This window comes from Hemitrygon akajei, chromosome 1, assembly GCF_048418815.1.
Source record: "Hemitrygon akajei chromosome 1, sHemAka1.3, whole genome shotgun sequence".
Taxonomy (NCBI): Eukaryota; Metazoa; Chordata; class Chondrichthyes; order Myliobatiformes; family Dasyatidae; genus Hemitrygon; species Hemitrygon akajei.
Window position 1 is genome coordinate 187,712,543 of NC_133124.1, and position 27,085 is coordinate 187,739,627.

Below are 27,085 nucleotides of genomic sequence, written 5' to 3' on the forward strand. Positions count from 1 at the left end.
GTAGAATAACCATAACAGAACCAATGAAAGACCGTTGAACTTTGGGTTTCAACCCAAGTGCAGAAGTCAAGAAACTGTGCAAATACAGAAGGAAAGAAATAATAACAATAAATATCAAGAAGATGAGATGAAGGGTCCTTGTAAAGTGGGTCCAAATGTTGTGGGACCTTTGGTTCAAGAGCGTAATGGTTGAGGGGTGATGGGAGTCCTGAGGCTCCTGTACCACTTCTGTCCTGTCGACTGTCCTCTTTTCCTAGATGCCACCTGGCCTGCTGAGTTCCTCCGGCATTTTGTGTGTGTTGCTCGGATTTCCAGCATCTGCAGGTTTTCTCTTGCTCCTGTACCACCTGCCTGGTGGAAGCAGCAAGGGAGAGTGTCCTGGGTGGTGAGGGCCCCGATGATGGATGCTGCTTTCCTGGGAGGAGTATTTCATGTAGATTTGCTCAATGGTGGCGAGGGCTTTACCTGTGATGGACTGGGCCATATCCACTACTTTTTGTAGTATTTTCCATTCAAGGGCATTGGCGTTTTCATACCGGGCTATGATGCAGCCAGTCAATATACTCTCCACTATACATCTGTAGAAGTTTGTCAAAGTTTGAAATGTCATGCTGAATCTTCACAAACCCTTAAGGAAGTGAGGGGCACCACTGTGCTTTTTTTGTAATGGCACTTACAAAGCCCAAGACAAATCCACCGAAAAAAACCAAAGAGGAATTTAAAGTTGCTGACCCTCTCCACCTCTGATCTTCCGATGGGGACTGGCTCATGGGCCTCTGGTTTCCTTCTTCTGAAGTCAATAATCAGCTCCTTGGTCTTGCTGACATTGAGGTTGTTGCTATGGCATCTGTTATGTCCGACCTGATGTGGTTTGTTTTTCTCTAGTGACTAGAGATAAAAAGTTCACAACTGTTGTTAATTACTTATTACCAAGTTACTCAACAATTTCGGACATTGCTTGAACACCCAAATTGGTGTTTTGGATTTTTTTTTGTTATTGTTATTCTAATATGGATTTATTGACAATGCCTGCAAGAAAGTGATAATGAATTTACTTTGAACTTTGTAATGGCACTTGCGTGCTGGACCCAGAACAGATCCTTTGAAATGATAACGCGGAGGAAGTTTAAAGTTAGCGAACCTCACGACCTCTGATTCCCTGGTGAGGATTGTATTCCATCTGTCAAGGATGCTGGTTAGGGAAGCAGACCCAGTGAATGCCGACAAATTTCCAATGCATGCGGGTGTGTGACTTGACTGAAATCTCAGAGTGCATGACAGACCTTCGTTACTCAATGTGGTTCAGAGACACAGGATATTTTCCAGATGCTGGAAATCGAGTAACACGCAGACTACTGGAGGAACTCAACAGGTCAGGCAACATCTATTGTTAGAAATGGATGGCTGATGTTTCGAGTCAGAATCCTAACGGCTCTTGATGTAGTGTCAACTGTTCATTCCCTTGCATAGATGCTGAGTTGCACCAGTATTGTGTGTGTGTGAGAGAGATGTTTTTATCAAGTATCATGTTTTCTTGATACAAAGTTAAATTTATATCTATTTACTGTAACTGGTGCTCTTGATATGACCTTTGTGGTCAGACTTGATGTAGACCGGGGGAGTGTTTTGTTAAGCACCTTCATTCCATTCACAAAATGCTGGATTTCCCTCTTTAATTCCGATCTTCATTCTCAGTCCACTGCCTCGTGAGGCCACTCTCAGGTAGGAGGACAAACACCTCGTGTTCCATCTGGGCAGGCTCCGACCTGATGGCATGAACATTGATGCTTTTAAGGAGTTTATACGTTATCGCCGTGACCACGCGGGCTTCCACTGGCCACTCGGGCTTCCACTGGCCACTCGGGTTTCCACTGGCCACTCGGGCTTCCACTGGCCACTCGGGTTTCCACTGGCCACTCGGGCTTCCACTGGCCACTCGGGTTTCCACTGGCCACTCGGGCTTCCACTGGCCACTCGGGCTTCCACTGGCCACTCGGGTTTCCACTGGCCACTCGGGCTTCCACTGGCCACTCGGGCTTCCACTGGCCACTCGGGTTTCCACTGGCCACTCGGGCTTCCACTGGCCACTCGGGTTTCCACTGGCCACTCGGGCTTCCACTGGCTACTCGGGTTTCCTCCCACATTCCCAAGATGTGCGGGTTAGTAGGTTGATTGGTCACATGGGTGTAATTGATGGCTTGGGTTCATTGGGCCAGAAAGGTCTGTTACTGTAAGTAAAATAATCATACACACAAATACGGCTAAACAAAACAGCATTCCTCAGGAGACGAGGTGCCAAGCAGTTCATTCACATTTAATCGCAAAAATTACTACACCACGTCCCTGAGTGACTTGCTGTGAAAATTGATGGTGCGTGGCTTGGAAATTCATAAATCGACTTGAATGAAAAAATTCTGTTGTATTTCTTTGCATTTCTTTAATTACACGGAAGAAAATGAATCTGCAGCTTGTATATAAGATCGTGAGACATAGGAGAAAAATCTCTTTCAGTTCCATCCGTAGATTACCACTCTGATCTTCCAGAGGACTAATTTTGTTCCTTGTAATCCTTTTGCTATTAACATATCTGTAGAATCCCTTTGGATTCGTCTTCACCTTGTCTGCTAGAGCAACCTCATGCCTTCTGCTAGCCTTCCTGATTTTTTTCTTAAGTATGCACCTTTTTTTTTCCTTCACCAGGACCTCAGTATATTTGGACTACCAAGGTGCTTTAAACCTGTCATCCTTGTCTTTTATTCTGACAGGCTTTGTTCTTCTCAAAATTTCACTTTTTGAAGCCTTCCCACTCACCAGCCACTCCGTGGCCAGGAGACAGCCTGTCCCAACCCACATTTGCCAGATCCTTTCTGATACCATCAGAGTTAGCCTTTCTCCAATTTAGAATCTCATCCCAAGGACCAGACCTATCCTTTTCCATAATTATCTTGAAACTAATGGCATTATGATCACTAGATGCAAAGTGTTCCCATACACAAACTCCTGTCACCTGCCCAGTCTCATTCCCTAATAGCAGATCAAGTATTGTACCCTGTCTTGTTAGGACTTCTATGCAATGATTCAGGAAACCTTCCTGAACACATTTGACAAACTTTATCCTATCTAGTACTTTTACTATGTGGGTCCCAGTCAATGTGTGGAAAGTTAGAATCATCTACTATAATAAACTTGTGTTTCTTGCAACAGTCTGCAATCTCTCTATAAATTTGTTTTCTAAATCCCATGGGTGGTTTATAATATAGCCCCATTAACATGGACATACCTTTCTTGTATCTCAGTTCCATCCATAACATCTCACTAGCATTGTCCCCACTTTAACTTAATCCACCCTGCCCCCCCCCCACCGCTCAATCACAACTAAAACAATAGAACTCTGGAATATCGAGCTGCCAGTCCTAATGGCGACAATATCATAATTCCACATGTCGCATCCATGCCCTGAGCTCATTTACCTTTCCTACAACACTTCCCGCATTAAAATATATGCAACTCAGAACGTTCGTCCCCTGTGACTTTCGCCTCCACCGCCCCCCCCCCCAGCAGTATGCAGAGTGTTGAGGGGGAAGACCACAGGGGTATTCTGCACTGGCTGTCAGGGGCAGGCTTTTTACCCGGAGTGTGGGTGTGTGGAATGCCCTATTGGGTGGTAGCAAAGTCAGATACATTCAGGACTTTTTAGAAACACATTAATGAAAGAAAAATGCAGGGCTATGTGGGAAAGAAAGGTTCAGATTGATACTTGAGTAGGTTAAAGGGTAGGTACAACATTTTGGGTTGAAGGGCCTGTTATGTTCTATGTTCAGTAGATAAGAAATATAAGGAGGTCCAAGTGTGGCTCATAAAAAATAGATCAGCTTTATTTGTCATAGGCACATGAAAACATACAGTGAAATGCATAGTTTACGTCAATAGCCAACGCAGTTCAAGGATATGGGGGCAGCCCACAAGTGCTGTCGCGATTCCAGCACCAACACAGCATGCCCACAACTCACTAACCCTACGTAACACGGGAGGGAACCGGAGCACCAGACGAAACCCATGTGATCCAGACTCCTTACAGACAGCGACGGGAATGGGCCCTGATCAAAGACAGCTGACGCTGTAAAGCGATCGCTGCGAGGGAGGTGCTGGAGTGAAGGTGATGGAGATATTCTTACAGCATCAGTGAAGGGAGGAGTGGAGTTGGCCTTTCATCGTGCTTGCAAGAAATTAGGGGCAGAGTGAGTGGGGAGGAGGGATGGCTGAGAAAGCAGGAGATGAAAAGGCAAAAGGCAGTGGAGAAGAGTATTGGACATGGAGTGGTGCTTTGTAGGGACACTGAGGATTGCTTTAAAGGGGTATTTGAAGGGTGAGGGAATGACATCGACTGGAGAAAGACTCATTTCCATATTGAGTAATGATGGTACTGGTTTCTTCAGGCAGCTGTTTTAACAGATGTCTACGCTTATAGTAAATCTGAACTAGGGAACATTACAGTGATAGTTGCTAAACCATTGCACATGGGATCTCCCAAACCAGATCAACCATCCTCATTCATCGCCATCCCTGGGAATTTTTTTTTTGTAATTTATTTTTTATTGAAGTTTATTATCAAATAAACATTTCTACATATATATCATATTCTACATATATATCATATAGTCATATATGCCACAAACCTCCACATAATATTTATCTGAGGTACACACTTACAGAAAAGAGAGGAAAGAAAGAACAAGCAAAAGGAGAAAACTATGTACAAGTAGGGAGGGATTTTTTTTTTAACAACATATTCATTGATTTGTGAGAATAAAATCGGGCCTGTGAGGTGTTAATTTATTCCCAAATTTCCAAAAAAGAGTCACCATGCAAAACGTCTTCTAAGCTGGAAGAAAAGTGCAGGAAAGATTCGCAAGTACGCAGCCAGGACTGGAGGGCTTCAGTTGTAGGGAGAGGGTGGCTAGACCGGATAGGACGGCACGGCAGCATAGGTTTCAGCACAATCGCTTTACGCAACCGGCTGTAAGATCACGAGGCTCACCGCGATCAGTAAGCAGATTGTACGTTCTCCCCATGACCTTGTGGGTTTCCTCCGGGTGCTCTGGTTTCCTCCCACATTCCAAAGACGTACCGGTTAGGGCTGTTGAGTTGTGGGCATGCAGTGTTGGCACTGTAAGCAGGGCAACTCTTGTGGGCTGTGCCCAGCGCAATCCTCGCTGATTTGATTTAACGCAAGCAGGGCATTTCACTCTCTGTTTTGACGTGCGTATGACAAATAAAACTAATGTTTATCCTTTTCCCCTTCCCTGGACTATAGAGGCTGACAGATTGCCTAGTCTTATAAAACCATGAATGGCATAGCTAAGGTGAAGATAAATGCGGGAAGATTTATAGAGGACTGGAGGGACAACTTTTTTCATGCAGCAGGTGATGGGTATGTGGAACAGGCTGTCAGAGGAAACAGATGGGTAGAGTTGCAGAGGTTTTAAAGGTTTAGGTGTATTTGGACTAGTTCAGGGTAGATATCTTAGTTGGCATGGACACGTTGGGCTAATGGGCCTATTCCCATGTTGAATGATTCTGTTAACACCTCAGGCAGAGGCCTGTTGACAACTGTTTCCCCTTGTCATCCTGCACTGTTTCTGAGTTGCTTGGTTACCGAGGGCAGGGGAGAGCCTGCTGGCCTCTTGCTCACCGGCTACCGATAAGGGAGGGCCAGCTCTTGCTACAATGAGCGGAAGCCGGCTCCCGTGGGAGCACCGCACAGAAAGGGAGCAGTGTGTAAGTGTGAGCTTTCCATGAGGCAGAGCAGGATATTCTCAGCAGAGCTCTGAGGTGCGGCCTGTACCGGTGCCAGATTAACCTCATTAGTCGGTGACCGGCTGTTTCCTGAACCAGGCGGAAGCGGGAAGGGAGACGAGTGGCAGGGCAACTGTAGCAGGTCTGGGCTTTGCACTGCGTAGGGGAAGCGCGTTGCCGCGGAGACACGTCAGCTGCGTCTCCAGTGTAGGAGTGGTACTGACCATTTACTCATGGTGAAGTGCTGGAGGAACTCAGCTGGTCAGAAGCATCAATGGCGGGGTGCAGACAGTCACTGATTTGGGCCGAGGCCCTTCCTCAGGTTTCAGCCCAAAACGATGACTGTTTATTCCCCTCCCCAGAGGCTGCCTGATCTGCTGAGTTCCTCCAGTGCTTTACTCTGGATTTTCAGTATCTGCAGAATCCCGTGTGTTTAGAATTCAAGTTCAGCTCTATTGAGATACTTTAATTTTATTTACCGATGCAGTGCAGAGCCACACCTCCCCCAGCAACCCCAGACAAACCCGATTAAACCTAATCTAATCACAGTACGATTTATAATGACCAGTTAATCTACCCGGTACATCTTTTGGACTGTGCGAGGAAACCGAAGGACCCAGGGGGAAAACACATGCATTCCACGGGGAGGAGGTATAGAGACTCCTAACAGAACGGCACTGGGATTGAACTCCAAACTCCAGATTGCCCCGAGCTTTAATAGTATCACGCTAGCTGCTAGGCTATCAAGACGCCCGTCTTGTTGAAGGGTAAGACAAAGTCGAGGGGCCGAGTGGCCTCCTCCTGCTTTGTATGTCCACAGGTGGAGAGATCAGGAGTCCAGAACATCTTACTGACATGAGGAACAAAAGAACCATAGAACCATAGAACATTACAGCACAGAAACAGGCCTTTTGGCCCTTCTTGGCTGTGCCAAACCATTTTTCTGCCCAGTCCCACTGACCTGCACCTGGGCCATATCCCTCCAAACCCCTCTCATCCATGTACCTGTCCAAGCTTTTCTTAAATATCAAAAGTGAGCCGGCATTTACCACTTTATCTGGCAGCTCATTCCACACTTCCACCACTCTCTGTGTAAAGAAGCCCCCCCCTAATGTTCCCTTTAAACTTTTCCCCCTTCACCCTTAACCCATGACCTCTGGTTTTTCTCTCCCCTGGCCTCAGTGGAAAAAGCCTGCTTGCATTCACTCTATCTATACCCATCATAATTTTATATACCTCTATCAAATCACCCCTCATTCTCCTACGCTCCAGGGAATAAAGTCCTAACCTATTCAACCTTTCTCTGTAACTCAGTTTCTCAAGTCCCGGCAACATCCTTGTAAACCTTCTCTGCACTCTTTCAACCTTATTAATATCCTTCCTGTAATTAGGTGATCAAAACTGCACACAATACTCCAAATTCGGTCTCACCAATGTCTTATACAACCTCACCATTACATTCCAACTCTTATACTCAATACTTTGATTTATAAAGGCCAATGTACCAAAAGCTCTCTTTACAACCCTATCCACCTGTGACGCCACTTTTAGGGAATTATGTATCTGTATTCCCAGATCCCTCTGTTCTACTGCACTCCTCAGTGTCCTACCATTTACCATGTATGTTCTACCTTGGTTTGACCTTCCGAAGTGCAATACCTCCCACTTGTCTGTATTAAACTCCATCTGCCATTTTTCAGCCCATTCCTCCAACTGGTCCAAATCCCTCTGCAAGCTTTGAAAACCTTCCTCACTGTCCACTACACCTCCAATCTTTCTATCACCAGCAAATCTGCTGAGCCTGAAGTTTAGTTCAACCAGTTCAAAGTAAATTCATTAGTGAATGAGCTCAGTGGTTACTTTGTTATGTACTCGTGTACCAAGTAAAGTGCCCACCGAGTGTACGTTTGTAATTTTCTGCTGCTGTGGCCCATCCACTTCAAGGATTTAACGTGTTGTGCAGTCAGAGATGCTCTTTTTTAAATTATTTTTTTAATGCATTTCTACAAACAATTACAAAGAGAAAAAAAACCCCAACAGCAAAATGAGAATCGATACAGTGCAAAATAAACATATCAACAGTATAATGCAAAACAATAAGGAAACAGCACCCGGAATAAAATCGTATAGAGTTAGTATCCTCCCCTCCCTCCCACTGAGAAACTCCAGCCCACCATTACAATATGTAAAAAAAAATAGAGAGAGCATTCAACCCCCCCAAAACTGTAAATATAAATTAAAAAAGAATAATAATGCCTACTACAAAAACTATACTGTAATTTCCATCAAAAAGAAACCATATAACTTTTACATAAGGAAAGAAAGCTGGAAGCAAGGGAGAGATGCCCTTCTGTACAGTTGTAACGGCTGGTTATTGGAGTTACTGTCACCTTCCTGTCAGCTTGAACCAGTCTGGCCATTCCCCTCTGACCTCCCTCCTAATCGAGGCGTTTTCACCCGCAGAACTGCCGCTCATGGATGTTTGTGTTTTGTTTCTCCGACTGTGAGAATCCCAAGAGAGTATTGATACCTGAGACCCTGACAATAATTTCACGGTCAGAGTCAGTTGCATCACATTTCTTCCACATTCTGATGTTTGGTCTGAACGTCAGCTGAACCTCTAGACCATGTCCGCATGCTTTTATGCACTGCCGTGTGATTGGCTGTATGAAAGAGCAGTTGTATGGGTGTACCTAATAAAGTGGCCACTGATGGAATATGTTCGCATTTACTACCTTGAGGTTCATTTTCCTGCTGGGATTCACAGGAAAATAAAGAAATGCAATAGAAACAGCCAGTGTGCAAAAGAAAGTAATAAAAAATAATCACTGAGAACGTAAGTGAGTCCATAGGATGTGGAATGAGTTTGGAGTGAGGTGAGTGAAATTATCCACTCCGGTTCAGGAGACTGATGGTTGTAGGGTGATAGATAAATGGTGGTGTGAATCCTGGTGGTAACAGCGAGAAGAGAGTAATGCCTAGATAGTGGAGCTTGTCGATGCTGCTTTCTACCTCCTTTCCGATTACTACCCTTCAGCCAGTCAGTTCCTGAAGCAGCCTGCACTACCTCAGCATTGCGACACAGTGGCTGCCTTGCATGACAATGGACTATCTCTTCTTGTGCAATTTTGTATGTTGGTTGTCCGTCTTATCCAATAATGACAAGAGACCTGTGTAGGAGAGTTTTTTTCTAAGTGGAAAAGCATTGGGGACAGTTCAATTCCCTCAACCTCAGAAGTCTGGGTCCAGAGGTCCTCCCAACTGCGGTCTTCCTTGGTAATGGCGGATGACCATGACTTCACCTGCGTCTCGCCGTGCCCTTTGCTCTCCACTAAATGTCGTGGAATCGTCTCCCTGGTCGACGGATCTCACTGTGGGTCTCATCCACCCGGTCTGCCAGGGCTGACTCCACAGGTCCCTCTCTCGCCGGGATATGACGTCTGTTGGCTACCCTCAGCTGATTTAGTCTGTCTGTCGAAGCGGTGTGCCCCCCTGTCGAAGCGGTGTGCCCCCCTGTCGAAGCGGTGTGCCCCCCTGTCCAAGCGGTGTGCCCCCCTGTCCAAGCGGTGTGCCCCCCGTCCAAGCGGTGTGCCCCCCTGTCGAAGCGGTGTGCCCCCCTGTCGAAGCGGTGTGCCCCCCCCGTCGAAGCGGTGTTACCCCCCCGTCGAAGCGGTGTTACCCCCCCCGTCGAAGCGGTGTTACCCCCCTGTCGAAGCGGTGTTACCCCCCCGTCGAAGCGGTGTTACCCCCCCCCGTCGAAGCGGTGTTGCCCCCCCGTCGAAGCGGTGTGCCCCCCCTGTCCAAGCGGTGTGCCCCCCCTGTCCAAGCGGTGTGCCCCCCCTGTCCAAGCGGTGTGCCCCCCCTGTCGAAGCGGTGTTACCCCCCTGTCGAAGCGGTGTTACCCCCCTGTCGAAGCGGTGTTGCCCCCCCTGTCGAAGCGGTGTGCCCCCCCGTCGAAGCGGTGTTACCCCCCCGTCGAAGCGGTGTGCCCCCCTGTCGAAGCGGTGTTGCCCCCCCTGTCCAAGCGGTGTTGCCCCCCCTGTCCAAGCGGTGTTACCCCCCCTGTCCAAGCGGTGTTACACCCCCTGTCGAAGCGGTGTTGCCCCCCTGTTGAAGCGGTGTGCCCCCCTGTCGAAGCGGTGTGCCCCCCTGTCGAAGCGGTGTGCCCCCCCGTCGAAGCGGTGTGCCCCCCTGTCGAAGCGGTGTTGCCCCCCCTGTCCAAGCGGTGTTGCCCCCCCTGTCCAAGCGGTGTTGCCCCCCCTGTCCAAGCGGTGTTACCCCCCCTGTCCAAGCGGTGTTACCCCCCCTGTCGAAGCGGTGTTGCCCCCCTGTCGAAGCGGTGTGCCCCCCTGTCGAAGCGGTGTGCCCCCCTGTCGAAGCGGTGTGCCCCCCCGTCGAAGCGGTGTTGCCCCCCCGTCGAAGCGGTGTTACCCCCCTGTCCAAGCGGTGTGCCCCCCCGTCGAAGCGGTGTTACCCCCCGTCGAAGCGGTGTTGCCCCCCTGTCGAAGCGCTGTGCCCCCCTGTCGAAGCGGTGTTACCCCCCCGTCGAAGCGGTGTTGCCCCCCCGTCGAAGCGGTGTGCCCCCCCGTCGAAGCGGTGTGCCCCCCCGTCGAAGCGGTGTTACCCCCCTGTCCAAGCGGTGTTACCCCCCTGTCCAAGCGGTGTTGCCCCCCCTGTCCAAGCGGTGTTACCCCCCCTGTCCAAGCGGTGTTACCCCCCCTGTCGAAGCGGTGTTGCCCCCCTGTCGAAGCGGTGTGCCCCCCTGTCGAAGCGGTGTGCCCCCCTGTCGAAGCGGTGTGCCCCCCCGTCGAAGCGGTGTGCCCCCCCGTCGAAGCGGTGTTCCCCCCGTCGAAGCGGTGTGCCCCCCGTCGAAGCGGTGTTACCCCCCCTGTCCAAGCGGTGTGCCCCCCCGTCGAAGCGGTGTTACCCCCCGTCGAAGCGGTGTTGCCCCCCTGTCGAAGCCGTGTGCCCCCCCGTTGAAGCGGTGTTACCCCCCCGTCGAAGCGGTGTTACCCCCCCGTCGAAGCGGTGTTGCCCCCCCGTCGAAGCGGTGTGCCCCCCCGTCGAAGCGGTGTGCCCCCCCGTCGAAGCGGTGTTGCCCCCCTGTCGAAGCGGTGTTGCCCCCCTGTCGAAGCGGTGTGCCCCCCTGTCGAAGCGGTGTTACCCCCCTTTCGAAGCGGTGTGCCCCCCTGTCGAAGCGGTGTGACCCCCCTGTCCAAGCGGTGTGCCCCCCTGTCGAAGCGGTGTTACCCCCCTGTCGAAGCGGTGTTACCCCCCTGTCCAAGCGGTGTGCCCCCCTGTCCAAGCGGTGTGCCCCCCTGTCCAAGCGGTGTGCCCCCCTGTCGAAGCGGTGTGCCCCCCTGTCGAAGCGGTGTGCCCCCCTGTCCAAGCGGTGTGCCCCCCTGTCCAAGCGGTGTGCCCCCCTGTCCAAGCGGTGTGCCCCCCTGTCCAAGCGGTGTGCCCCCCTGTCGAAGCGGTGTGCCCCCCTGTCGAAGCGGTGTGCCCCCCTGTCGAAGCGGTGTGCCCCCCTGTCCAAGCGGTGTGCCCCCCTGTCCAAGCGGTGTGCCCCCCTGTCCAAGCGGTGTGCCCCCCTGTCGAAGCGGTGTGCCCCCCTGTCCAAGCGGTGTGCCCCCCTGTCCAAGCGGTGTGCCCCCCTGTCCAAGCGGTGTGCCCCCCTGTCGAAGCGGTGTGCCCCCCTGTCGAAGCGGTGTGCCCCCCTGTCCAAGCGGTGTGCCCCCCTGTCCAAGCGGTGTGCCCCCCTGTCCAAGCGGTGTTACCCCCCTGTCGAAGCGGTGTGCCCCCCTGTCGAAGCGGTGTGCCCCCCTGTCGAAGCGGTGTGCCCCCTGTCACGTGCAGACAGTTGCTTGGAACCACAAGGAGAGCTGAGTGTCTGGTGGGGCCCAAAGATAAGTGAGCTGCCCCAGGAAGGACATGACCAGCCCCATTCACCAGAGGTGCTATCCCTCCCTGGACACCCCTTGTATAATTCTATATAATTTATGCTTAATTTGCGTTTTCTTTGTGAACATTGTGCCTGTAATGCTGCTGCAAGTCAGTTTTTCATTAAAAAAATGAACATTTTTAATGAATAAAAATACATTTTTACCAATGCAAATGACAATAAACTCGACTTTGGCGTGCATATGTACCTGGGACTCTGGCTGAGAACCAGAATCACGGATTTTCACTGATATACTCAGCCCGAAACGTCGACTGCACTTTTTCCATAGAAGGAAACCAGAGGGCCATGAGCCAGTCCTCATTGGGGGCTCAGAGGTGGAGAGGGCCAGCAACTTTAAATTCCTTGGTGTTTTCATTTCAGAGAACCTGTCCTGGGCCCAGAAAATTATGTGCAATTGCAAAGAAGGCACAGCTGCCTATCTACTTCCTCAGGAGTTCCTGGCTTCCTGGCCTGCTGAGGTTGTGAAATGTTGTCGTTTTGTGGAAGCAGTGCAGTGCAACTCATAAGATAATAATTATAAATTACAATAAGAAATATTTTTACAAGAGAACAAAGTATTGAGTTAGTGTTCATGGGATGTTCAGAAATCTTGGGGCAGACGGGAAGAAACTGCGGAGGCTGAAAACGGATCTGGAAGCCTAGATTCAAAGTAAATTTATTATCAAAGTGTATATATATATATATTACCATATACAACCCAGAGATTCATTTTCCTGTGGGCCTACTCAGTAAATCCAATAACGGTAATAAAATCAATGAAGGACCACCACACCGACCGGGTGCACAGCCAGTGTTCAATAGACAATAAACTGCAAATACAAAAACGAAAGGAATAATAAATAAATAGATAAATAAATAAGCAAGCAAGCAATGAATATTGAGAATATGAGATGAGTCATTGAAAGTGAGTCCATAGGTTGTGAGAACGGTTCAGTGATGGGGCGACTGAAGTTGAGTGAAGTTCTCCCCTCTGGTTCAAGAGCCTGATGGTTGAGAGGTAATGACTGTCCCTGAACCTGGTGGTGTGAGTCCTGAGGCTCCTGAACCTCCTCCTTGATGGCAGCAGTGAGAAGAGAGCATGACCTGAGTGATGGTGGATCCTGCTTTCCTGTGCCAAATCTCTGTGAAGATGTGCTCAATGGTGGGGAGGGCTTTACCTGTGATGGACTGGGCCGTATCCACTAATTTTTGTAGGCTTTTCCATTCAAGAACATTGGTGTTCCCATACCAGGCTGTGATGCAGCCAGTCAATATACTCTCCATCACACATCTATAGAAGTTTGTCAAGAGTTTTAAATGCCATGCTGAATCTTCGAAAACTCCTAAGGAAGTAGATAGGCAGCTGTGTCTTCTTTGCAATTGCACATAATTTTCTGGGCCCAGGACAGGTTCTCTGAAATGAAAACACCGAGGAATTTAAAGTTGCTGGCCCTCTCCACCTCTGAGCCCCCAATGAGGACTGGCTCATGGATCTCTGGTTTCCTTCTCCTGAAGCCAATAATCTGCTCCTTGGTCGTTCTGACTTTGAGTAAGAGGATCAAATCATAAACACAAATCTACAGATGCTGGAAATCCAAAGCAGCACACACAAAATGCCAGAGGAACTCAGCAGGCCGGATGGCTTCTATGGAAATGATTAAACAGTCAAAGTTTTGGGCCGAGATCCTTCTTCAGGGGGAGGGGAAGAAGGCTTAGCTAGAAGATGATAGGTGAAGCCAGTTGGGTGGGAAAGGTAAAGGGCTGGGAAGAAGGAATCTGATAGGAGAGGAGAGTGGACCATAGGAGAAAGGGAAAAGGAGAGGACCCAGTGGGAAGTGATAGGTAGCCGATAAAAGGAAAAAGGCCTCAGTGTAGAATAGAAGAAGGAGGGAGGAAAAAACTTTTTACCAGAAGGAGAAATCAGGTTAGAGGCTCCCCAGATGGAATAAAATGTGCTTCTCCTCCACGCTGAGGGTGGCCTCATCTTGGCACAAGAGGAGGCCTTGGACTGACATTTCGGAATGGGAATCAGAATTGACCACCAATATATTTAATCCTGTCTTTTGTAAATAAGGGCGCCAAATTTTCAAAAATGTTTCATATTTATCTCTTAAATTATAAGTAATTTTTTCAAGTGGAATACAGCCATAAATTTCGTTCTTCCAACGATCTATACTTAGATATGTATATGTACTTAGATATAGGTGCTCCGAAGATGAAATAATTGGTTACTTGGGGAAAGAAATAAATATATATACTAAAGTTATTACGAACTCCATGGAGCATGTGGGGATCTTCCAATATCCAGGCATTCCTTTTTTTTTCTTTCTTTCTTATTTTTTTAATAGGGATGTTAGGGGGGAGGGGTTAAGGGGAGGGGGGCTGGGTAACACTTTTTTTTCATACACATTTATTCTGTAACTATTTGAAAACAATAAAAAAAAGTTTAAAAGAAAAAAAAATTGACCACCAAGAAGTTCCACTTTTGGCAGCTGGAGCGGAGGTGCTCGACAAAGCGTTCCCCCAATTTAAGACAGTTCTTACCAAGGTAGAGGAGGCTGCATCAGGAGACAACACAATAGACAACCCCAGTAGATTCACAGGTGAAGTGAACCAGAACGGGGGTGTCCCAAGAAGCAGAGGAGGGTTGAAGATTGGTGAAGGGGTCATCAGTGCGGAATGTGGCATTCTTGCCAAAGAAGTGGGCTCAGAGGTGGAGGTGACGGAAGAAGAGTTTGATGTCATGGCGGGGGTGCTGAGCTCACTGAGGTGCGGGGGGTGGGGCAAAGTGAAGGCCGTTGATGGGGACTGAACATTCTCTCTCAGAGGGAATGGTGAAGACACGGCCAGAATTAGAGCTGGGGTCAGAGGGGGGAAGAGTTGGTGGTGAGAGGAGAGAGAAGGGTTGGGTGGGAGGAAGATGGAGACTCTGAGGACCCAAGAGGTGACGGTGGAGCCTGAGAGACATGGAGTTGGAGAGTGCTGATGGGGGAAGGGGAGCCTAGAGGTGCTGGCCAGTCAAAATCCAGGCTGGAGCCAAAGCTAGTCTAAATGCGTCCGGGGTTGTAGGAACTGACATTAGTGGTGGAGGAATCTGGGCTCTGCATCTGTAAGAGGTGGCTGTTGTGTCACCACTCAGGCAGAGTTTTAATCTCCCTCCTGTTTGCTGATTCTTCACCAGCTTTGATTCAGCCTGTGACAGTGGTGTTGTCAGCAAACTTGAATATGGCTTTGGAGCTGTGTTTAACCTCACAGTCACAGCCTTGGGGTGCACCTGTGCTAATGGAGCTGGTGGAGGAAATATTGTTGCCAATCCTGTCGGACTGGAGATACAGTGGACTTGGAGAGATAAGGAAGGCAGATACGGTGTTGGCATTCATTTTGAAAGGAGTAGAATATAAAAGCAAGGATGTGATGCTGAGGCTTTGTAAGACTTCAGTCGGATAGCCCTTGGGAGTATTGTGAATACCTTTGGGCCCTCATCTAAGAAAGGATGTGCTAGCATTGGAGAGGTCCAGAGGAAGGCTTTATATATGAGGAGTGTTTGAGTCCTGTACTCACTGGAGTTTAGAAGGATGGGGGGGGTGGGGGGGTTCTCATTGAAAGCAAATGAATGTTGAAAGATAGTGATGTGGAGAGGATGTTTGCTGTTGTGGGAGAGTCCAGGATCTGAGGCCTCAGCCTCATAATCGAGGGATGTCCAGTTAGAACAGGTGAGGAGGAAACGCTTTAGCCAGAATCTGTAGAATTTATTATTGCAGACGGCTGTGGAGGCCAAGTCATTTGGTATATTTAAAGCAGATGGTGGCAAGTTCTTGATTTGTCAGGGTGTCAAAGGTTACAGGAAGAAGGCAGGAGAATAGGTTTGAGAGGGATAATAGATCAGCCATGAAGAAATACTGGAGCAGATTCGATGGGCAGAATGGTCTAATTCTGCTCATATGTCAATGGTGGCAAAGACATTTTTGTTCTTCATGTCTTTATCTCCTCGTCCTCCCCCACCACCTGGTTTTATCTGCCCAACATCCCCGCTTTACCTGGCTCCACCTCCCTCTCACCTCTGTCAAGCCAAGCTGAGGTTATCGCCTTGCGCACAAGCATGATGAGGTACGGGTACAGTGCAAACCCTGCTCGTAGCCACAGCGCAGGCATGTACCCGACAACATGTCTGCCCTCTGCACTCTCCGTCCCACTGTAGCGTCACAACCCAAAACGGTTACTGTCTGTCTGCTTCCACAGATGTTGCCTGACCTGCTGAGCTCTAAGACTGTAAGGCGTCGGGGCAGAATTAGGCTGTTTGGCATAATGTGTCTGTTATGCCATTGCTGATGGATCATTTATTTTCCCTCTCAATCTCATTACCCTGCCTTGTCTCTGTAACCCTTGACACCCTGACTATCCAGGAACCAATCAACCTCCGCTTTAAGTGTACCCAACGACTTGCTCCCCAACCATCTGGGGCAAAGAACTCCACAGGTTCACCCCCCTACAGCTGAAGAAATTCCTCCCCATCCTTCTGAGCCCGTGCCCTCTGGTCCTAGACTCCCTCACTATAGGAGACCTTCTATCTGCATCTACTCTACTCAGCCTTTGAATATTCAATGAAATCCCTCAACCCCGCCCCCCCCCCATTTTTCTAAACTCCAGTGAGTACTGGCCCAGAACCATCAACTGCTCCTCACACGGGAACCCTTTCATTCCCAGAATCATTCTCATGATCCTACTCTGGACCCTCTTCAATGCCAGTACATCCTCTCTGAGATAAGGGTTCCAAAATCACTCACAATCCTCCAAGTGCAGTCTGACTAATGCCTTACAGAGCCTCTGCATTACATCCTTGCTTTTATATTCTCATACGCTAAGGTTGCATTTGCCTTCCTTGCCACTGACTCAGCCTGGAGGTTGACCTTCAGGGAATCCTGCATTTCACCTCCGATGTCTGATTTTTCTCCCCGTTTAGAAAATAGTCCAAATCTTTGTTTCTTCTACCAAAGTGCACGGCCATACACTTCCCTTCTCTTCACCCATTCTCTCAATCTGCCCAAGTCCTTCTGCAGACTCCTTGCTTTCTCAACGCAACCTGTCCCTCCGCTTACCTTCATATCGTCTGCAAACCTGGCCACAAAGCCATCAGTTCCATCATCAGAATCACTGACTTACAATGTGAGTTCTTCTGGCATGTACGAGGAAATCTGCAGATGCTGGAAATTCAAGCAACACACACAAAGTGCTGGTGGAACGCAGCAGGCCAGGCAGCATCTATAGGGAGAAGCACTGTCGACGTTTTGGGCCGAGACCCTTCCGGCATTTGTTTTTTTTTTGCCCAAGGTCCACTGGCCTCCAAAGTGAGCAGCAGAGGAGTTGGATTGATGCAATGTTCGATGACTCTGTGTGCGCGTGTGTGTGTGAGTGTGCGTGTGCGTGTGTGTGTGTGTGAGTGTGAGCGCGTTTCGGAGAAACTAGATGTAACTTGCCTCCGTTACCTTTAGGATGAGCGAAGATGAGTCGGCCTCCTTCCTCGCAGAACCTGACGTGCGGAGCGTGGGAGATGAAGGAGCGCCTGGGCACAGGCGGATTTGGGAACATCAACCGATGGAGTAACAAGGTAGGATCCAGATCTGTTTTGTGGATTCCAGCCACTTTGGTCACTGCCCCTCTCACCCTTAATTTGTCGCTCTCCATTGGAACACGGTTCTCATCGGGTTTCTCACCTGCTTCAGCATTTATTACTTCTGTCTTTGGATTCTGATGAGAGGCTGTAAACCCCCATGAGGGCAGATGGACGGGGAGTGGGGGTCTCACAGCTTGCCTGGGTGGAGAAAAAGAATCAGGTGTATTATCCCTAAAACAGAGTTTGATAGGAGAGAACGGTGGGCCATGGGAGAATGGGAAGGGGGAAGGGCACTGGAGGGAGGCGATGAGCGGGTAAAGAGAGAGAGTGGGTGAGTGGGGAGCCAGAATGGCAAACGGAAATAAAGAGGAGGGGAGAAATTTGTGACGATACCGAAACGCATGAGGAATCGTGGGCAAGTATGGCACCCGATACAGATGGTTCTGCAAAGTGGTGAAAAATATCAGGATCAGCCAATACGCCAAGTGTACCTGTTCCTCTGGGGGAGGCCAAGAGGAAGTGGAGAGCCATTGGTATATGGCTCAAGGCCGCCTGTCACTGTGGAGTCTGCCATTGGCACCTTTGGGAGCTGCTAGATCATTGGGGATGTCCAATTTTCAGCTGTTTATACATCAGCAACACAGCTAATGAAAAGAAAATAGAGCATTGGGCAGGGGGGAGAAATTACCAAAGTTGGAGAATTCAATGTTCATATTAATTGTTACCCAGAAAGAATATGAGGTGTTGCCCTCCCAACCTGAGAATGGCTCATCATGGCCATAGGAGAGGCCCTGGACTGACGCTGCAGAGCTGCCTGTGTCTTAAGCACTGGAATTCTGAAAATTCAAAGTAAATTTATTATCAAAGTCGGTATATGTCAACATATACTACGTGAAGACTCATTTTCTTGCAGACATTTACAGGACAATAGAGAAATATGTTAGAATTGAGGATCAGAGTTGATGACACTTATGATTCTTTTTCTTTTCTCAGATATTATAAACAGCCCAAGGTTCTTTTCCTTTTTTTTTCAGTCAGTGGTTGTCTCTTGTCAGAGTAGTTTCTTTTTTTTTAGTTTTGTTTGGGGTATAATTTTTTTTCTTCTTCTGTTTTTTTTTCCATATTGTTATACCTAGTTTTTTTGTCTTGTACACATTATATTTGTATCATGTATGATTTTGGGAGACTTAATTTTTCTTGTACTGCTTGTTTATATATCCTTCTATGTTAACTTTTAATTTTGTAATCCCAATAATTATGTATCAATTTTTGTTATCTTAATATGTTGATATTAATAAAAAGATTGAAAAAGAAAGACTTTAGAATTTATGAAGAATTATATGCAAAGAATGACAGACAACTAGTGTATAAAAGGAGATAAATTCTGCAAATCAATAATTAGATGTTTATTCATTGAGATACAGAGTAGAGTAGGCCCCTCTGGCCCTTCTGCACAGCAACCCTCCGATTGTCCCTAGCCTAATCATGGGACAATTTTAACCTACCAACCGTTACGCCTTTTGTCTGCGGGAGGCAAGTGGGGCACCTGGAGGAACCCCACGCAGTGGCAAACTCCTTACAGGCAACAACAGGACTTGAACCGGGGTCACTGGTACTGTAAAATGCGTTAACCCTGAGTTTGGAGTCCTTGAAAGTGAGTCTTACAGGTTGCGCAATCAGTTCGGAGTTGAGGTGAGTGGAGCACAGGAGCTTGTTGGTTGTAGGCTAGTACTGTTCCTGGACTATCTGGTGTGGGACCTAAGGCTCCGTAACCTCCTTCCTGATGGTATGACCTCTCCTGATGGTTTTAACCTCGCTCTCCTCTGTTAAAACTCCTCTGTTTGACTCGGACTTCTGTCGTCTGTCATATCTGTGTGGCTCAAGGGTGGAGTTTGGTCTGATTATTCACACTGCTGTGGGTTTTTGGGTGCTTCGTAATAAGATAAGACCTTTTCTACAATACTTCCAACATCTGAACATTGCATCTGTTTGCAGTGCACATTAAACAGCACTGCTTTCAAAATCATCTTGTTAACTAAATCTAGACTTTCAAAGTAAAATTATTATCAAAGTTTGCCGGCTGGTGGCGTAGTGGCATCAGTGCCGGACTTTGGAGCGAAGGCTCCCGAGTTCGAATCCAGCCGGCTCCCTCCCTTGCACGCTTTCCGTCCGTGCTGGGTTGAGCGGCCTTGTAAAAATAAGAAAGTCTGCTAAAAAAACACCGTCACAACGGCGTCCCGATGACTCCACCCAGAGGTACGGGCTTTCTTCTTCTTCAAATCATTATGAAAGTACGGATTCACTCACTGACCACTGTATTAGGTACAGCTTGTACTTAGTAAAGAGGCTACTGGGTGTATGTTTGTAGCCTTCTGCTACTGTAGCAAGGTTCAAGGTTCAGAGATGCTCCTCTGCATACCAGTGTTGTAATGCGTGGTTATTTGAGTTGCTGTTGTCTTCCTGTCAGTTTGAACCAGTCTGGCTATTCTCTCCTGATCTTTCTGATTAACAAGGTGTTTTCACCCACTGAGCTCCTGCTCACTTTTTTTTTTGGGGGGGGGGCCGGTTTGCAACATTTTCTGTAAACTCTAGAAACTGTTCTGTGCAGAAATTCCAGGAGATCAGTTTCTGAGATACTCAAACCTCTGCATCTGGCACCAGCAATCATTCTGTGGTCAAAGTCACTTAGATCACGTTCCTTCCCTGTTCTGATGTTTGGTCTGAACAACAGCTGGACCTCTTGACCATGCCTGCATGCTCTTATGCATTGAGTTGCTGCCACGTGATTGGTTGACTGGATATTTGCATTTAGTGTATGTAATAAAGCGCCCACTGAGTGTTTGTCACCAAGAGATTTCTGCAGCTATTCACAGCAGAATACGTCACTGATCACTACACCAGATATGCTCAAACCTTCCCCACGGAGAACAGAGGGCATGGGAGAAGTATTTTGTTCATGGTGTCCTCCTGAGAAGAATACACAGTGAATAGAAAAGGCATTTTGAGAGTCGGCTCATACATGAGTTACTGGGCACGCTTGGAGTCGAGAAGTCAAGGACCACGCCATATCAACCTCGGGGTGAAAGGTTCAACCGGACATCGCTAGACACGCTTGGAACCCTGGATGCAAACAGAAAGAACAAGTGGAGCCAGCATATTGGGCATTTGGTACACAGCTACGACTGTACACAGAATTAAGCTACTGACTATTGGACATACCGTTTAATGTTCTGTGCTTTGGAGCAGCGCTGAAGACTTGCCGCAGAAGTACACGCCTGACGTGTGGTAAGAACTGGAAAAAATTTATGAGCTAGCCAAACCAAAGAAACAAGAGGAGATGCGATGAAAAGATGAGCTTCTCTCAACTGATGCCTGGAGATAGTTTTAATGAGAAATTTGGGGCTACCAGGGAAGCATGAGTTGGCCTATTGCGGGTGTTTACGCCTTATGTAGCGGAGAGTCAGGTGCCAAATCTGTAGTTCTCCATGTGAATCTCTGTCGGAATCACCTTCCACCCCTGGGGCAGGAATATGTGTTGACCCAGAGCTTGACATGGAGCCTACACCGAGTAGGAGAATTCTTCACAGGAGGAGGAGAACGGAAAGGCAACAATCTGACTATAGTATGATTTCAGCAGAAAGAGCTGAGATCATAAACTGAAACCAGCGAGCACTGTGCAGACTCGGACGATGAGGAAATAGGGAGTGTTGCATGCTTGATCTTGTGCAAGTCCCCTGAGAATAGATGGAGAGATTTCTGAATCTCCCAGCTCTGACGTAGATGTAACGGGGAGGACTACCAGTGGACAGGCAGATGTGATAATAGACGATGAGGGGAAACTGGGCTCCATGGGGTCGGAGACGAAGCCAAGTTCAGTCAGGTGGCCCGAGCTGTTGGAAGGTACGAGTGATAGACGGGGAGGCATCCCAAATAAGCAGGAACACCGTCACAAGAGTTGCCTGAGGCTGAAGAAGCTGATGATGAAATAAGAAGGTCTCAGAGAGTCAAGAAACTCCCCAGATAGGCTGGCATATGATGCACTAGGGAAACAGTGTGTTGCATTCATCCCGGTATGTTATTGCCATTTACAAATAGATTGAGGGGTTCCAAAAATATGTGCTTCATTTGAATACTGTGCTATTAATAATGGTTTAATAAGCTCCAGAGTCAGGAGGGCGTGACTACTTTTGTTGGGGGTTGGAGAGTGTAGTGCCCTGGGAAAGATTTCTACTGTGAGCTATTTTACTGTTGCAGTTTTCTGTAAAAGCAGCGTGTCCTGGTAGGAGTGTTTTGACTTCGGCTGAAGATGAGGAGCCAAGTTGTCCAACTTGGGAATGGAGTGTCAGACAATCTGGAGTGGGATGGCATGGAACGTTGTCGAGAGCTGAACAGGAAGAGTTTCCTGAAGGACAGTAGGCTGGTTTGCAGTCTTTTGGTGGGAGGTATGGAGGGGAGAGCACCAGGGAAGGTCCCATCTGGAGGTTGACCCTGATGCAAGGAGTGCTTTGTGAGGCAGAGGGAAGTTCTATCTGTGGTTGGTGAGCAGAATTCAGCTACTCCTAGCTGCTACAGGAATGAGCTCCAACGTTTCTGTGCACATTTAGACTGATCTAGCTGTAATAGGACCTTTTACCTTTTTCTTTCTCTGTTAATTGTGGTCAAGTTTAAAAATGGGTAAACGTACTTTCTTTATAATTTTACATTGGTGTACGATCTGCGTACAAGCAGCATTCACTCAAATCGAGGTTTCTTTAATCAGAATCACCTGCCATTCCAGTTTGGTTGAAGCCCAAATCATACTGACCCTAGACTTGTATTGCTCATGAAGTGCAGCCTTTTCACCGTTGAGTCACAAGGCTGTTAGCAGAGTCAGTAACGGAACAAGTTGGTTGCATGAGAAATAAGGAGGCCAATTTGTGGACATCTATCTTCCAGAGGTAACAATAGAATTAGTGACCTACTTCAGAATCAGGTTCTCTGTCACTGGCATATAGTGTCACAGAGCACAGAAACTGTCTCTTTGGCCCATCTAGAACATGGCAAACCCTCTATTCCATTGACCTGCACCCCTCCCATCTGTGTACTCTATCCAAATTTCTCTGAAATATTGAAATCGGGCCCACATCAACCATTTCCGCTCAGCTTGTTTCACACTCATCGCCCTGAGTGAAGAAGTTCCCTCTTGAGTTCCCCTTAACCATGTCACTTTCATTCCTGACTGTAACTAAATTGCATCCCTGGCTGCTATTTCCATTCCTCGACTGCTGTTTTAAGTGTAAATTGTGCTTCAGTTAGGAGCCATTTTTGAATGCTTCCTTTTAAGCTTCCATTAACTGAATGGTCTCTCAGCGCATCATTAAACCCATTACCAAACTGACAATGTTCAGACAGTCTCTTCAATTCAGCAGCCACGTACGCTGAAGTGGGATCCCCTTCCCTTTGATTTCACTTATGAAACCTAAAGCATTCTGAAATCAACAATGTTTTTGGTTTTAAATGTTTCTGCATTGCCACGGCAATATCAGGAAAGCTCAATTCTAATGGTTTAAATGGAGCAGTTAAACTTCGAAGTAAACTACATGCCTTTAAAAGTAATGCACTTAGCAAATTTGGCTGTCACTTCTCGGTTATTTCATTTATTTCAAAATTCTGTTCTGATAGCTCAGTTTATGTGAGCTATTTATCCGTTGCGTAATCAGCCTCGTAATCTTTTTGATGTAGTTTCTGCTACCTTTAATGATTATTATCAGCTGGTACTCGCTGATTATGAACCAGTGAATCCTTCAGTTATCTGACTTTAAAAAAACCTGATCATATTATTCCTTCCAAAGGCTGTCTGTGCACGTGCTGAGCTGTATTTTTTAAATTTGCCCATTCCTCGCTACATTTTATTTTAGTTTGAACCTCTCACTGCGCTTCAGCAGGTCGAAAGCCATCTCAGGTTTGTTTTAAAAAAATACCATGTCACCAGTGTTCTGTTTTGTAACTTCAAATCATTAAACCAATTCAAGAAAAGTCACAGGAGACCTAAAATGTGGCTGTAACTTAGAGTATACTTAAGCGAGATGTGCACCTGTCACGTAGTAGCATGGTGTCTTCTTACGCAGTTAACGTATTTTACATATAACCAGTAATTAATCATTTAAACAAGCAAGAATGCTTAATCAAGCAATAGAAACAAGATTACTGAAATATTAAATACACAACAGAATGCTGTACACTTTGCTCACACATGACTGCACGGCCAAATACCCATACATTGTCACATTTGCACAGGTCACAGTGAGTAATCACATTGTTTCTGTACTCAATACTATGAAGGCTGATGTGCCAAAAGCTGTCTTTACAACTCTATCTGCCTGTGACACTGCTTTCGAGGAATTATGGATCTATATACCCAGATCGCTCTGTTCCACCCTCAGTGGTCTGCTGTTCACTGTCAAAGTCTTATCCTGGCTTTACCTCCCAAAATGCAACACCTCACACTTTTCTGCATTAAATTCCATCTGCCATTTTTCCAGCCGGCCCAGACCCTGCTGTGAGCTTTCAAAGCCTTTCTTGCTATCGAACTAAACCCCCAATCTTGGCGGCATCCACAGATGTGGAGAAAGCGAACCAGCTGAACAACTTCTTCAACAGGTTCGACAGCACAATCTCATCCTCACCGCAGAAATCCACACCAGGCTTACTTCCCTCACAGGAAAATAGCCACTCACAGGAGACCTTGCCCACGCCCAGGATTACGGCTGCACAGGTGGAAGGTCAACTGAGGAAGATCTGTACCAGCAAGGCGGCTGGACCGGATGGAGTTTCCCCACGATTACTGAGGACTGAGCTGGGAGAACCACTACAGCGCATCTTCAACATGAGCTTGGAGCAGAGAAGAGTACCCAGACAGTGGAAAACATCCTGTATTGTCCCGGTACCGAAGAAACCACAACCAAAGGAGTTGAATGACTTCAGACCTGTTGCCTTGACATCGCACGTGATGAAGACCATGGAGCGGCTGATAACACAGAATCTGAGGCCACAAACCAGGCACGCCCAGGATCCTCTTCAGTTTGCGTATAAGGAGAAGGTGGGAGTGGAGGATGCTATCACGTATTTGCTGCACAAATCACTCTCTCACCTAGATGGGGTCAGTTGTGCTGTGAGGATTACATTCCTTGACTTCTCTAGTGCCTTTAACACCATCCAGCCAAAAGATCTTAAGGCACAAACTAACGGAGATGGGAGTAGACTCTCACATGGTGGATTGGATAGTGGACTACTTGACAGATAGACCTCAGTATGTGCGGTTGGGAGACTGTAGGTCTGACATGGTGGTCAGCAGCACAGGAGCGCCGCAGGGAACCGTACTCTCTCCGGTCCTGTTCACCCTGTACACATCAGACTTCCAATATAACTCGGAGTCCTGCCATGTGCAGAAGTTCGCTGATGACACGGCCATAGTGGGGTGTGTCAGGAATGGACAGGAGGAGGAGTATAGGAAACTGATACAGGACTTTGTGATATGGTGCAACTCAAACTACCTGCGTCTCAATATCACCAAGACCAAGGAGATGGTAGTGGACTTTAGGAGATCTAGGCCTCATATGGAGCCAGTGATCATTAATGGAGAATGTGTGGAGCAGGTTAAGACCTACAAGTATCTGGGAGTACAGTTAGACGAGAAGCTAGACTGGACTGCCAACACAGATGCCTTGTGCAGGAAGGCACAGAGTCGACTGTACTTCCTTAGAAGGTTGGCGTCATTCAATGTCTGTAGTGAGATGCTGAAGATGTTCTATAGGTCAGTTGTGGAGAGCGCCCTCTTCTTTGTGGTGGCGTGTTGGGGAGGAAGCATTAAGAAGAGGGACGCCTCACGTCTTAATAAGCTGGTAAGGAAGGCGGGCTCTGTCGTGGGCAAAGTACTGGAGAGTTTAACATCGGTAGCTGAACGAAGGGCGCTGAGTAGGCTACGGTCAATTATGGAAAACTCTGAACATCCTCTACATAGCACCATCCAGAGACAGAGAAGCAGTTTCAGCGACAGGTTACTATCGATGCAATGCTCCTCAGACAGGATGAAGAGGTCAATACTCCCCAATGCCATTAGGCTTTACAATTCTACCGCCAGGACTTAAGAACTTTTTAAAAGCTATTATTAATGCTTTTTGAGATAGTGATTTAGATGCATATCATATTTTTTTAATGAGTTAAGTATTGTATGTAATTAGTTTTGCTACAACAAGTGTATGGGACATTGGAAAAAAAGTTGAATTTCCCCATGGGGATGAATAAAGTATCTATCTATCTATCTATTCATCTATCATTTAATGATCCAGCTCACTGCATTATCATGCAGATAGTTGATATTGCATGATCCCTGTGGTACACCACTTGTCACAAGCTTCCTGTCAGAGAGGCAACCATCTCTGACTTCTCCCGCAAAGGAGGTGTCAAGTCCAATTTACTACCTCATTCTGAATGCCAAGCGACTGAACATTCTTGACCAACCTCCCATACAGAACCTTGTCAGAGGCCTTGCTGAAGTCCATGTGGGCTACATCCACTGCCTTTCCTTCAACTTTCCTGGTAACCTCCTCGAGAAAACTCTTAAGATTGGTTGGACACCAATCTACCACACACAAAGCCATATTGACTATCCCTAATCAGTCCATGTCTATCCAAATACTTATTTATCTGGTCACTTAGAAGATCTTCCAATACCTAACTCATTACATACTCACTGGCCTGTAATTTCCCAGCTTATCCTTAAACAACGGAACAGAGCTTATCCCCAGTTCTCCAGTACCTCACCCATAGCTAAGGATTTTTTAAGTATCTCCACTAGGGCCTCTGCAGTTCTTGCAATAGCTTCCCTCAATGTCCAAGGGAATACTTTGTCAGGAGCTGGGGTTTTATCCACCCTAATTTGGCTCAAGATAGCAAGCACCTCCTCCTGCTCGTCTGTAATCCTTGTACAGTATATCCTCAATGTTGTTTTGCCTCCCTGTCATAAAATTTGTTGTTTAGCAGCAGCAAGACAGTGCAATACATAAAATATACGATAAATTGTAAGAAAAGGTATATAATTTTTTATCTGTAGAGCAAAAAAGAGAGCAAAAATGTTGAGGAAGTGTTAAAGGACCATTCAGAAATTTGATGGCTGAGTGGATGCAAGATGGCGTCGGTGAACAGCAGTGAAGTTCTGCTCTCTAGGCAGGTATGGCACTTATAAACGGGCGAAGGTTCATCGCCATGGTCAGAAGCAGGCAGGAGGGGGAAGACTGCGAGCCAGGCTGAAATGCAGAGGGACGAGGCCCCCTTTACCCGGCAAACGCGCAGTCGCTGGAGAACCTCAGGACAAGGTTGTTGTATCGGAGCGAAATGAGTGATTGTTATGTGCTATGTCTGAAAGATACATGGCTTTCCAGCAGCACGCCAGATAAAGCAGTCAGACCTGAGGGGTTCTCGATTTACTAAAGGGACGGAATTAAAGATTCAGAGAAGGCAAAAGGTGGAGGCATGTGACTTATGATGAAATCTCGCTGGTGCTCAGATGTGGCTTTTTGTCAGACTCGTGTTCCCCCAACCTTGAGCACCTAATGGTCAATTGACATTTGTTCTATTTACCTGGAGCGCTCTCCTCCATAGTTTACCTATCACCAGCGGCGGACTGTAATGAAGCGCTTGAGATGCTGTATGCTGCACTGCAAATCATGGTCTGGGGCTTCAACCGGGCTTGTTTGAAG

General features: G+C 47.5%; 1 protein-coding gene across 4 annotated transcripts in view; it reads left to right on the forward strand.

Moving 5' to 3' along the window:
* The window catches only part of ikbkb (inhibitor of nuclear factor kappa B kinase subunit beta), a 155,302-nt gene that overhangs the window by 49,824 nt on the left and 78,393 nt on the right, over positions 1-27,085 (forward strand). For 3 of the 4 annotated variants that reach the window (XM_073056590.1, XM_073056607.1, XM_073056599.1), the window contains exon 2: positions 17,227-17,342. In XM_073056590.1, the coding sequence (XP_072912691.1) occupies positions 17,238-17,342 (105 nt within the window). In that variant the 5' untranslated portion in view covers positions 17,227-17,237. Of the gene's footprint in view, positions 1-17,226; positions 17,343-27,085 lie in introns of those variants that run through there. The other variant, XM_073056617.1, reaches the window with a different exon arrangement.